This window comes from Mirounga leonina, unplaced genomic scaffold, assembly GCF_011800145.1.
Source record: "Mirounga leonina isolate KUSES-001 unplaced genomic scaffold, KU_Mleo_1.0 Mir_127, whole genome shotgun sequence".
Classification (NCBI taxonomy): domain Eukaryota; kingdom Metazoa; phylum Chordata; class Mammalia; order Carnivora; family Phocidae; genus Mirounga; species Mirounga leonina.
In genome coordinates, this window is record NW_023270316.1 from 72912164 (window position 1) to 72925942 (window position 13779).

General features: G+C 47.0%; 1 protein-coding gene across 1 annotated transcript; it reads left to right on the forward strand.

The window, feature by feature from the left end:
* The first annotated feature begins 4537 nt into the window (after positions 1–4537).
* On the forward strand, positions 4538–13380 carry URAD (ureidoimidazoline (2-oxo-4-hydroxy-4-carboxy-5-) decarboxylase). Its single transcript, XM_035002970.1, has 2 exons — positions 4538–4746; positions 13034–13380. The coding sequence occupies exons 1-2, from the start codon at positions 4572–4574 to the stop codon at positions 13378–13380; spliced, it is 522 nt and encodes a 173-aa protein (XP_034858861.1). The 5' UTR covers positions 4538–4571.
* Positions 13381–13779: the final 399 nt, after the last annotated feature.

Here is a 13779-nt window from a genome sequence, read left to right on the forward strand (position 1 = left end):
CAATTCTACACAGTGCATTTATCAGCACAGGGGATTGACTTTGGAGCTTATTCTTCTTTGAGCACCTTCTATGCTTAGTTGTTGCTTGAGCCTGGACTGGCTTCCTGTTGAAAACAGAGTCTGTTTCTCAGAGATCTTTTGGAGTAAGGAAAACAGCCAGGGGTGTTTGGCCTGCAGCAGGAAGATGTCCTGAGTGACCTCTTATCAAAGTTCCAGCCCTTCGATTATCCACCTTCTGTCCCTCCTTCACCCATCTCTGCCACTTGTGTTTCTTCTTGATCTTCCTTCTCTTTCCTCAGCTCTTCATGAAGCACTTTCCCAGTGACATGCTTATCCGAACCCCCCTGCCACTCCCACTGTCATTTTTGTCAAAAATAAATGACACATCAGAGTTCAAATTTGCTTCTGTCTATGCCACAGTGACCCTCAGCAACAGAAAAAAAGGTGGTGGGAGTTACCACCTAACAACACCACATCTTTTTAGCTCCTAGGAGCCTACCATGTATTAAATTCCAAACTATCTTACTGAGGCAAAAAAGCTTGATGAATTTTTTCTGGTAAAATATATATAACATATGTACATGTATATGTACAATTTACCATCTGAACCAGTTTTAAGTCTAGGGCTCAATGGCAATAAGTACATTCACAATGTTGTGCAACCATCACCACCTTTCATCTCCACATGGAACTTTTTTATCTTTGCAAACTGAAACTCTGTCCCCATTAAACATTAACTCTCTATTCCGTCTACCTCCAGCCCCTGACAGTCACCATTCCACTTTCTGCTTCTTTAAAAAAAAAAAAGAAAAGAAAAGAAAAAAGATTTTATTCATTTATTTTAGAAAGAGAGAGAGTGTGCATATGTGAGTTGGGGGAGGGGCAGAGGGCGAGGGACAAGCAGGACCCCGGGATCATGACCTGAGCTGAAGGTGATGCTTAACCGACTGAGGTACCCAGGGGGTCCCTCTACTTTCTGCATCTCTGAATTTGACTCCTCTAGGTACCTCGTATGAGTAGAATCATCCAGTATTGGTCGTTTTGTAAGTGGCTTATTTCACCTAGCACAATGTCTTCAAGGTTTGCTCTGATGAACTCTATATTAACATTTGTTGTCCTGTGGCAGTTTACCAGCCGGTGAAACCAAGGTTTAAGAAGGTTAAGTCACTGATTTAGACACACAAAGCAGGTACTAAGTGTGGGCCCGGCTGGGACCACACCCTCCGCCTCCTCGCAGCCACACCCCAGGTCTGGGCTCCTGCCAGGCTTCTTGCTTTGACTCAGTCCTCAGCTAAGGAACATGGTCTGGTAACAGCAAGACTATCTGAGTTCTGACTCCCAATTTGCCTCAAATTAAAAATATATATGGAGGAGAGCAATCTGTCTTTCTGGCATCTTATTAGGAAAACACTCCCATTTAAACTCCATACATGAGAAGTTAAGGGCTGCTAATTAAAGGGAGCGGACGTGTGAATGTTTCAACCCAAAAAAAGGGAACCAAAATTTGTGCCCATTTAAGCATTTTCTCTGTGTCGAGGCGCCTGGGTGGCTCAGTCGGTTAAGTGTCCAGGTCTTGATCTCAGGGTCCTGCGTTCAAGCTCCACATTGGGCTCCACACTGGGCATGGAGCCTACTTAAAGGGAAAAAAAAAAAATTCTCCGTGTTCAGCTATAAACCTCTTAAGAGAAAAGTTATAATAAAATCAAATATAATATATTCAGCAACTGGACATAAGAATCCTATCTGGTACAGTCAAACAAATTATGAGGCTACATCTTTATATCATTTCACTTTTAAAAAAGCTTTATTGATATATAATCTGTATACCACACAATCCTCCTCTATATGGTGTACTATTCAATAAATTAGCTTTTTGCTCAGCTGAAAATTGCCTTACCTTCTGAGCACGTGCCGTTTCTTCAATTGATCTGATTGGTGAGAGTCAACAGAGGTGAAGCCCAGAGTGCTGAGTTAAGCTCAGGGGCATGAGCTGCTGAGTTCCGCATTAGTAATTTGTATTGTGTTGTTGTTGTCAATATTGTTTCTATGTCTGCGACTCTTTAATTCCTTAACTTTTTTGTGTCTTGAAGGTTCGAATGTGAGTAGGTTATTTGGAGTTTCATTATTATACAACAGACAGAGCAAAATAAAAAGTTCAGTGTCTAGTCTGTGCCAGAAAGGTAGTAATATCAGTAGGGAGGTCCTTCTTACCCTTGTGTATCAGCATTGCCATGAGTGGAAGGAGTTTCTACTTGCAAATTCAGATGTCTATCTCCTGCTGTTCTCAGAGGAACTGAGAACCCCCAGGCTCCAAGCCCCAGGCAGGAGCTCCTTTGGGGGTGGGGAGACCCTCAGTGTACAGAGATAAGAGCAGGAACTAGTAAGGGATCAGGCTAGAGGGGTGGGGGACAAAGAGCCATGGACCCAAGATGGTCTTCTTTCTTGGCTTCTGGTCTACTTTCTTTTCCCAGAGTCCAGGGATGAGGATTGTAATAAGGCTGGGGAGCGTGGACAGACCAGTTGTGGGGATCCAGCCAGACTTCCCCTCAGTCTTATCTCCCCACAGTCTTATTTGGACATTGCAGACGCTGAACAGGTCACATTAGAGTGAACCGAGGCTCAGGGCGGTGCCGTCCTCGAGGAGGAGGGGAAGAAATGGATATTGGGCTGTTAAGTGGGTGCGCAGCAAAGCCTGCACAGACAAGGAAAAGACCAATGGCAGAAAGGAAGAAAGAGAAAATCCTGTTGTTGGTCCAATGGAGAGATTGTACACAGAAAATATTAGCCCACGCCTCTGTAGTGCTCTGTAAAGGAGCTGTTTTAGGCACTTCTGTATAGTCACTCATCTTTCACAAAATCCCAGAAGGTAAATACGTTATTATCCCCATTTTACAGACAAAGAAACTGAAGAAAAGAAAGTTCAGTAACTTGCCAAATGTCCGGTCATAGTGGCAGAGCCAGGATCAGAACTCTCCTGGGTCCGTGCTCTCCACACTGGGTTCTACACCCAAAACTGTGTACACGCTTCAGGATTCAGTGTGTTTTCACATTTACTCGGGTACATTATAGATACGTGTTAATCTCATATGAAGACAAGCCAGTAATGGCGGTCTTCTGACACTGGATTTACTTCTTGGAAAAGCAGATCTAATCAGCTCCTTTTCAAGAGATGAAGTCTTGGCCACTCTGTCAGCCATGACCTTTTGGCCCAGGTAGTCAGAGAGGACCTGGGATGGAAAATGTCTACAAACAGAGGGAGGAACCAAAATCTGTGGTTGCTGAAAGCTTGTCAAGGGAACTATGGTCACCCGCCTCTCATAAACCACAGTGGCAAACGTAACTGACTTACTAATGCTAAGAGCTGCTCTGCCCTTGAGTTTTGACCCAGATGGAGGCAAACATGTAGCTAGTATGGCTTTTAGAAATATGTTTGCATTATTTTTGTTCTAACGGGAAACAGCAGCAGTTTATTTTAAAATTTTGACCCCTTGGGGCACCTGGGTGGCTCAGTCGTTGGGCGTCTGCCTTCGGCTCAGGTCATGATCCCAGGGTCCTGGGATCGAGCCCCGCATCGGGCTCCCTGCTCTGCGGGAAGCCTGCTTCTCCCTCTCCCACTCCCCCTGCTTGTGTTCCCTCTCTCGCTGTGTCTCTCTCACTGTCAAATAAATAAAGAAAATGTTAAAAATAAATAAATAAATAAAATAAAATTTTGACCCCTTCTTTTCCTTGCCTTTACCTTCCCCTGTATTTTTTGTTTTTTTTGAATATACATGAAAGCTATTAGGGTGAGAAATTTAATATATGTGGTCATTTGGTCAACCAATTCACCCCATGGTGTTTATTGGGTACCTACCGTGGGCACGGTTCTAGGCACCCAGGACCCAGAGGCAAACAAGACGCACCGTCCCCAGACTCATAGAATTATCGGGGCTGAGAGATGATATGCAAATAAGTATAATAAGCAAGGTGATTTCAGATAGATGTATATATATTCAGGAAGAAAGTAACACATAATGCTGTTTGAGAGACAACTGAGAACGGGGCACAATTATTTCTTAGACAGCACATCCTGTGTAACGAGCATCTATGAAGCACCTATTATGTTAAGCATCTGAGATACAGAGAAAGGATAAAACACACGACCTGACTTCTCTAGCGGTGACGCATGGGAAATCAAATTTTAAGTGGGTGACCTTGTGACCTGTCTTGGAGTTATCAGAGAAAACTTCCTGGGATACCCTGGACGTTAAAATGTTAATGATACCAAAAGTCTCTCTGGCTTGAAGGCCCACAGTGAAATAGGGTCCCTCCTGGCTTTGTGGGAACGGTTTGGTGGGAAACATTTCCCGTGTAGAGATCTCCACTCCCTGGATTAGAACCTTAGCCTGTGTTTGCTCATTACACAAGGATTGTGGATCCGCTTCTGCCAGAGGTATTCAAAACATGCCAGGCTGGTGTTGTATAAAAAAAAAGCTTGCACATTCAGCAAGTATAAGCTGGTAAGCAGAGCCAGAGTCACTCACTTTCAAGAGGGGAGCTGTCGTTCTGCTGCCTCGGGTTGAGTGCCAGCAATGGACATTGAGAAGGTCAACTCCATGGACTTCGGAGAATTTGTGGATGTGTTTGGGAATGTCATTGAGAGATGTCCCCTGATTGCAGCTGCTGTTTGGTCCCAGCGCCCATTCTCCAACTTGGAAGATTTAGAGAAGCACTTTTTTGCCTTTATTGATGCCCTCCCACAGTCAGGTAAGGCTTCAGCACTGGACGCTGAGAATCTCTACAAAGGGATTTCAAATATGCTTATCAAAATATTTTTAGATATTTCAGCCGAGTTGCTTATCGTTGATATATTGATTAGCAATTTCTATCGTCAGGTTTAATTTCCTCAGACTTAGTAAATGGGAGTCAGACACTTGCAAGGTGTTAGGCCAAAAGTAGAGTTAAAGACATATGTTGGTCTCAGCTCCGGTCTTGATCTCAGGGTCATGAGTTCAAGCCCCTTGTTGGGCTCCACACTGGGCAAGGAGCTACTTAAAAAAAAAAAAGAGAGACATATGTTGGCTCAGGTAAAGTAGCTGTTAAATGTTAAAGCTATGAGGTCAAGAGGAAAGAAGAACAGGCACTTGTCTCCTCAGGCCTCACAGTCGCTCGGAGGCCAAAGGTCAGGCTGAAGGCCCACCCTCTCTTAGCCAAGTGTGTTCACTTTGGGAATGTCCTGTATGCAAGACAGGAGACAGCCCAGTATCAGAATATCTCAGGAGCCCAGGGGAAAGAGCAAACGGCTGACATTTTTACCAGAAAGGGCCAGTTTGGACTGGACTGCTGAGGAAAGTAAACTCATTCAGATCAGAAACTCCCTGGGGGAGTGAAGGGGAAAAGACAAAAATCTGAAGGAATTCCTCTGGAGAAAGGGAAAGAAATTGTTGATTTCCTCTGGGTAGAGAGAGAAAAGGAGACACTTCTGGGTGTGGGGTGAGGAGAGGTAGAGGTGGAGGTTTAGGCTAACCCCAATGACTCAGAATGACACAGGGCCTCACAAGGATTCAGAGGCCGAGGCTTAGAGTCAGGGCTGCTTCCGGGGCTGTCCGGCTATCTTCAGAAAAGCCTGAAGGGAAGCAAGGGACAAGGGCTGCCTTCACAGAGGGGCCTTCCACAGAGATCTGGTGTGTGTGTGGAGGAGTGGGGAGAGAATAGCCACTCCTGAGGCCAGCAAACGGACTCTTGCCTATCCGTCCAGAGTTAGACATTCGGGATGGTTTCCAATTGTTAGGTGAAGGTCTCCCAAGGAAGGAACACATTTTAATTTATTTTAGGCACATCTAGCAAGAGGGGAGGACAGTGTTATAAACTCTAACTGTCAGTAATGTCGGAACTATGTTGGCAGTCGCCCACTTCTCAGGGCCTTTCTCAGCTCCGCCACTGGGCTCAGGCATCAGTGGGGCTGACGGACACCAGAGCCTCATACCTGATGACTCACAGGAATGGTTAGCCCCAGCCTGATGAGCGAAGGGGCTCCCCTTGTCAGCCCACAGCCTGCAGAGCGAGCCGGAAAGAGCAAGAAGCCACCAGAACCCATGTTCAAAATGTCTGACAGGAAAATGCAGGTCAAATGAAAACCTTCTAGGCCAGAGGGAAAGAATTTTTAAAGGGTGTGAATGCCTTATGAATGGCATTTTTTTAATATCAAGTTAAAAATAAAAAGGAGAGGGGCGCCTGGGTGGCTCAGTTGGTTGAGCGACTGCCTTCGGCTCGGGTCATGATCCTGGAGTCCCTGGATCGAGTTCCGCATCGGGCTCCCTGCTCGGCGAGGAGCCTGCTTCTCCCTCTAACCCTCTCCCCTCTCATGTACTCTCTCTCTCTCTCTCTCATTCTTGCTCTCTCAAATAAATAAATAAATCTTTAAAATAAATAAATAAATAATTAATTAAAAATTAAAAAAATAATAATAAAAAGGAGAAAAATCCCAATATCTGTCTTAATACCCGAGGGGTGGTGGGCTGGGGAGGGAAGGTATCACATGGATAATTTAAATCTAGTATTCACTGGTTTATCCAGTTATTCAACATTTATTTAGGGTTTACTGTGCCAGGAACTTAGATAATAAAATTAAAACTTCCCTATTTCTGTCTTCTTTCCCACCAACAGTGACCCCGATTGGTTTGAGCAGAGGTTCTAGTTAAGGTTAGTTAAGGTCTAGTTAAGGTTAAATACAATCACAGTCCTGAGCAAAGTGGGATTTGAGTTGGCATTCACTCCCTCCCTCCTGAAGCTTGTATTTGATCCCTCTCCTAACTCAACGGGAACTTGGCATTCTGGCCAGCGTCAGAATCCTACATCACTCAGTGAACAGGATACCAGGACTTAAAGATTTAAATGCATGAAATGATTCAGAAGATGAAATCATAAAATGATTTTAGAAGATGATGGTTCCTGGTATTACCCCTTCCCCACACATTTTCCCTGGAGTGACTTTAGTGGCAGGTCAGTGGGACAAAATGACCAGAGGCAGTTGGAGGGTTGTTTGCTTCTGCACTAGACACTGTTCTGTGGAGAGACCTCCCTGTGGGTGGAGCCTGCTTCTCAGCCCTAAGCCGGTGTCCACACTCTCTTAGGCAGCTGGGACCAGAGCTTCAACGCTGTATGGGGGGGGTTACACTGTATCTAATCATCTCGATGATGATTATGAGGACGACGATGACGATGATGTTGTTAGATAGACAACTAATAATAACAATAGCCAAAATGCATTTGACCCTTACTATTGGTGTGTTTCAGGCACTTTTCTCAGCATTTTGCATTTGTCCACTCATTTAATCTTTATAATAATCTTATAAAGCAAGTATTATTATTATACCCATTTTACAGATGAAAAACTGAGGCACAAAGAGATTAAATAACTTGATCAAGAACACACAACTAGAAAGTGGCAGAACTGGAATTCAAAACCCTGATAGTCAACCCAACAGCTTTTGAAGCATTTTTAGAGAATCAGAAGAACAGTCTAGAAACAGTTTCTAGGGGTTTCATCTATTCATTCAGGAATTTATTCAGTTAACGTTAATGCTTGATGTCCCAGATCCTATGTTTGGCTGTTTAAATAAACAAATAAAATGGGATTTACTGACTAGTCTAGCTTTAATCTTTGCATGGTTGGAACAAACTGGGTGTAAGAGAGTCTTTGAATCCTAAAACTAAAAGACACTTTAAAGAAAAGTTCGGGATATGGTGATCTACCTGGTTAAGGCTTTGTTTTATACATGATCTCTCTACCATTAGCAGAAACCAAAATCTTTTTTCTAGAGTAAACCAAGGTTGGCAATCTATTTAAGTTGCACTGTGATGATTACTGGTCAGTAGGTGGCAGTCCAGGATTAATATTCAGCTCTAGCATTAATTGGCAAAGTGCCTTTTGGAGCCGATCAGTTCCTGATTTCCAGGCAAGGGGCACGCATGGCAAAAGCAAAGGGAAGATGGTTGAAACACCCACCCATACCCACAGCCCCCATCCCCCCACCACAGTCAATAACAAACCAGTTCAGTATTGATCTGTGTTAAAAAAAAACAACAAAAAACCCTCTCATAAAAGAGGGTTAATCGTGTTATTTCCTTGTGACATTTCAAAATGGCAATGGTTCCATAATTTATTACTTAATACTTATTTCAGAACATAGTTGTTGAATGAATTAAAAAAGATACTAATAATTTCCTGAAATGCAGACTATAAGGTATTCAGAAGAGACTATTAAAACGTGTGCAATCGGGCGCCTGGGTGGCTCAGTCGTTAAGCGTCTGCCTTCGGCTCGGGTCATGATCTCAGGGTCCTGGGATCGAGTCCCGCCTCGGGCTCCCTGCTCAGCGGGAAGCCTGCTTCTCCCTCTCCCACTCCCCCTGCTTGTGTTCCCTCTCTCGCTGTCTCTCTGTGTCAAATAAATAAGTAAAATCTTCAAAGAAATGTGTGCAATCAAAAAAAATATATAGCACTCCTTCCTAAGAGTGATGTGTTGGTCAGGTGCCCACTGTGACCCAGGAATTGTCCCAGGCATTGGGGATAGAACAGTGAACAAGACAAGTGTCTACCTTCAATGAGGTACATTCTAGTAGAGACAGGATTAACATAAATAAGTGAGGTAATTTCACATTCTAGAAACTATTAGAAGAAAATATGTAATAAAAGATACCTTTCTTAGGAAGTGACATTTGAGCTTAAAACCAAAAAACTGAGAAGGAAGCAGTCTAAGATCTAGGAGAAGGCCATCTAAGAAAAGGAACCTGAGACTTTTGGCATTTTGGGAGCACAGAAAGCCCATGGTACGTGGAGAATAGTGAAGAGTAGAGAGATGTAAGGAAAGAGAGGTCAGGTAGAAGGACTGCGGAGGTGGTAAAAGTGAGGGGTGATGCTCATTTAGACAAGGTTGGAGCAGGAGAGATGGAGAGATGTGATTGGAGTCTCAGAATACATTTTAAATTTAGACTGGCAGTTTTTAAATTAAATTAAATTTTATTGTATTGTATTATGTTATGTTAGTCACCATACTAGACTGACAGGTTTTTTTAAAGATATATTTAATTATTTTTGAGAGGGAAAGTGGGGGTGAGAGGGGCAGAGGGAGAGGGAGTCTCAAGCAGACTCCCTGCTGAGTGAGGAACCTGACAAGGGGCTGGATCTCAGGACCCTGAGACCAGGACCTGAGCTGAAACCAAGAGTCGGTGGAGACTCAACCGACTGTACCACCCAGCTACCCCTCAATGGGTTTTTTTTTTGATGGATTTGGGGGGAAGGCAGGTCAAAAACAAAGAGAAATTAAGGATAACTTCTAAATTTTTAATCTGAGTAACTGAATGGGTAGTAGTGCTGTTTTCGACAATGAGGAAAACTTTACAATTGAGAGGACAAGGTGGAAAATGAGAGCTTGTTGAGTCTGAAGTGCCTAATAATCATCCAAATGAAAATATTGAGTGTCCGTATGGACTGTAACAAAGGAACTCATTGGAAAGCTGTAGGCTAGATTGGATCTGGGTGTTATAAAAAAAACTGATGGCATTCCTGGGGCGGGCTCCCTGTTCATCAGGGAGCCTGCTTCTCCCTCTCTTCTGCCCCTGCCCACCACATCGTTCTCTCCCCCCTTGAAATAAATAAATAAAATTTTTTAAAAACAGACAAACAAAACCCAAAACCGATGGCATTTAAAGACCTGGGACCCAATGAGAACATCTGGGCATCAGGGTAAATACAGAAGGGAAGACATGTAAGTACTGAGTCCTGGGGTACTTTGGTGTTAGTGATCTGGCAAAGCAAGAGCCATCGAAGAAAGGAGGCAAGTGATGGTAACCTTTTAAGGAGTGCGGAACAACCATGTGACGTTCTCCCAAGAGGCTGAGGAAGAAGAAGACAGAGCACTGGTCACTGGGCTTGGGCAAGATGTCCATCATCTGTGACCCTGATGAGTGCACATTGGTTGGTTGGTGGGGCTGAAAGCTTAATAGAATGAATGGAGGAATAGGAGGTGAGAAAGGGGGGAACACTGAGTAGACAACTCCTTTGAGGAGTTTGCTGTAAGGAGGAGCAGAGATAGAGGGAGAAACTAGAGGACAATAGGGAATCAAAGGTGGGTTTTAAATTTCTTGATGGGATGAGCGATTCTAAGGCATGTTTGTGTGTTGATGAGGATAAAGCAGAGCAGGGGGTGGGGAAGAGAAATGGATGTTTGAAATTGTAGTCTTGAGATGAAAAGAGGGGCTGGCTTCAGGAACACAACAGAAGAGACAGATGATCCATTGTACCAGGAGGGAGAACACACTAGTTCCTACTGATGTCGGGACCCTGGTGGCCTGCAGTGGGGTTCTAAGCCAATTGCCTGCTCTGTTCTCCTATTGAAATAGAGAGAGTCAGCTCTGTGCCAGGTACTCTCCTAGATGCAAAGATGCATGACTTGTGGTCATAGCAAATAATACATGTCTACACCTACATCTCTACATGTGACATGCCAGTGACACAGGCAGTAGGATTTTAGGAAAGACTGAAGAACAGGCAGCATTCAAATGGTCCTGCGAACCACAAGACACTCCACTGAGCTGGGTCAGTGCCTCCCCCGCCCGGGAGTACTCATGGGCTCAGTGTTGTGGGACAATAAAGGGGGAGTCTGGTTGGACGGGATCAGGTTCTCTTTTTTTCTGAGCTACCATCCTCTAATGGACTCCCTGTACCTTTCTCTTTTTATCTGCAGCTGTGTGTGTGTGTGTGTGTGTGTGTTTTCTTCTCTTTGCTCTGCCCTTTTCTGGGTCTCCCTTCTCTCCTCTTCCCCCTCTCCTCCCCGCAAACAGTGTAAAACACAGGCTCAATTCTAGGCAAATATTAACCCCAGGCGGCATTTTCAAGAGGGAAGACGAACCCAGGGAAGTGGGAAGTGAGGTGCAAAAGCAAAAAGGAAAAAGGCAGGTCTGGTGTGCATGGGAGCAGCCCCGCTGCACCTCCATCTCTCTCTGCTCTGCTCTCAGCTAGGCTAGTCCGCTGGGGAAGGACCCCCAAAACGGCACCACCCACCAATAGCTAACTACTTCCCCCAAGCTCAAGTTGGGCTTCTAGAGAATAAGAAGTAAGGGGGGGAAAGGAAACTAAGAGAGGGGGAGTGGGTGAGAAGACTGGGTCTCAGCTAGCGCCCCCCCCCCACCGTCTACAGGCTGCTTTGAAAACCTGAATATGCAAAGAGGGGGAGCCAGGGAGAGCCCTCCGGGTCTGGACCTGTAGAGCGGCCCAGGACTCTGTTTCCCTATTCCCCAGCCGGCATTTGCGGGGCCCAGGGCCGGGTGGGTGCGGAGTAGATTCTGCATGACAGCTGCCCGCTGGGCACAGCCAACCTCCAGGACAAGGGGTTGGGGCGGGGAGTGCAGGTAACACCTTCATTTTCACCCCACCTGGACTGGGCTGGAGGCAGGAAACAGAAAAGAACCACCTCACATTTGCAGTGCCCCGGGGCCCGGGCCCATAAGAGGAGGTCTAAAATAGTGGTGTTGTAGAGATGGAAGGATTGGTGACGCGAGTTTCATTTAAATAAGCGTCCCTTAACCTTGTAGGGACAGCCAGTGCCCCCAAATCGCCTGGCATTTGAGCTACTAGGTAAGTGACCTTGGGCAGGTCACCTAAGCCCATTGAGCTTTCACCGAATGCTCTCTTCAATGCAGATGTTCCCCACCCCACCCCCCAGTTATCCCGACCTGGCAACTGTCTGAGTTAGATGGTGCCATCCCAATCATTCTTTAATTAGGCAGAAACTGTAAGGATTGAGTACCGGGAGGTTTATGCCATAACTAGAGTGAGTTTTAAATGACCTCCTTTTCCAACTCATGACTAATCCCAGTGCCACGGTCAGATACTCCCAGCTGCACCACAGTCCAGTTACAGTGTTTACTACAACTAATAATAATGGCTGTTTATTGGATGTTTGCTAGCATTAGGCACTGTGTTTTAGGGAAATGAATGGTCTCTAATCTTCACAGCTACTCAGCAAGTTAGGTGTCATTACCCTCATTGTACAGATTACGGCTGTCTGCTCACCATATCTGAAATCTTGCCCAGCCTTGAGGATTCGAATTCTCTCTTCAGAGAGCTAAGCAAAATGGTTGGCCGGGGCTCAGGAAAACTCCCTGGATTCGGATTGAAAATCTCAGGTATCACACCACGGGTTTCCAATTTTAGGCCTAGGAGATTATGAGAAACTATCTTCCAAGAAAACTCCAAGGTAGTCTCTGCAGTGTCTTTGGGACCTACAGTTGGAGGAGGGGAAACAGCCTCAGACAGGGTGGGTGGTGAGTGGGTGTTATTTTCCTAAAAGGAGAAGTCACTTTCATTCAAAGGGCTGTGGAATTCCGGCTGGAAATGGGCTTCTTTGCAGTTAATCATCTGTAAGGCTCTTTGGATGCTTGATTCCAGAAGCCCCAAACTCACACTTAGGATCACAAAATCCTGGACATTTATTTGCCAAGCCCCATGGATGTTATCCCTCTGGACCCTCCCCGCCCTTCTCCTTTGGAACAGAACGAAACCCATTCTGTGGCTTTTGCAGGAAGTTTTCAGGCCCTTGTGTCCGGCCCTCTTCGACATCAAAGCCCCCTTGAGAGCAAAGGACTTTGAAAAGATACGAAATGCTCGGTCTCCTTATCGCGTCCCTGCTCCCTCCCGAGCAAGTCGTAAATTCCGAGCCCCACTGGCCTCTCCCCTCCGCTCTTCTTGCCCCAAGGTCTCAAAGGACAAACTTGTCACTTCCCGCCCCGCCTCTGGGTCCAGGCCGAGGCCCCTGAAGTTGGGACGGAGGGGCGTCCGAAGGTTCGGGACGTGTTTGAGGGGCGGTTGCAGTGGGCACCCCTGCACCTCCAGGACACCCCTTGTTGCCCCTTCGTCACCTCCTGAAGACCCTGCTTCGCTCGCGAGGCCCTCTTCGGGCGGGGCAGGAGGCCGGGCTCGGCCCGCAGGCAGCCCGGTGCGCCCTCCCCGCGGCGCGGTAACGTGCCCCCGCCGCGTGTCTGTGCTTCCCTGCAGGCCAAGAGGGCATCCTGCGCTGCCACCCGGACCTGGCGGGCCGCGAGCTGCAGCGGGGCACGCTCACCGCCGACTCGCAGCGCGAGCAGAGAAGCGCGGGCCTGACGAGCCTGGGCGCGGACGAGCGGCGCCGGCTGGCGGAGCTCAACGCGCAGTACCGCGCGCGCTTCGGCTTCCCCTTCGTGCTCGCCGCGCGTCTGAGCGACCCGGCGGCGGTGCGGCGGGAGCTGGCGCGCCGGCTGCCCCGTCCGCCCGCGCAGGAGTTGCGCACCGCCCTGGGCGAGGTGAAGAAGATCGGCCACCTGCGTCTCGCCGAGCTCCTGGGCGCCCACCCAGCCACGCTGTAGCGGCCGCGCGAGCCCGCGACCCGGGGCGCCCGCCGGGACGCGTAGGGACGCGAGGCTGGCGCAGGCCCGGAACGGCGTCCACACGCGCCCAAAGGGAGGGGACAACTGAAGCCATCGCACGAATAATGAGCCCTTTTGTCCTCCCCCCCCCCCGCGCACGCTTTGCCAAAATAGCTATATAGGTTCGTGCTTTGCCCCCCATTTATCCAGCTCACTGCCTCAATTCTCCACTCCCTTTGCAGCGCGTTGACGCCACCCGCCTTTGTGGATTCCAAAGCGCTTATCCAGCTCTTGTTGGCGCCGCATCCTCTCTCTCCTGCGAAGCCCGAGCTGCGAAGCAAAACGGGCGGAAAAGGAATCTTTTTATTCCACAGTGGTTTGTCTGTTTTTTCTTCTCCC

Excerpts from the sequence above, each read along its gene's own strand:
- URAD (XM_035002970.1), top strand. The coding sequence starts at position 4,572 with ATGGACATTGAGAAGGTCAACTCCATGGACTTCGGAGAATTTGTGGAT. Across the intron at positions 4,747-13,033 it reads TGATGCCCTCCCACAGTCAG|GCCAAGAGGGCATCCTGCGC; the intron begins GTAAGGCTTCAG and ends GCTTCCCTGCAG.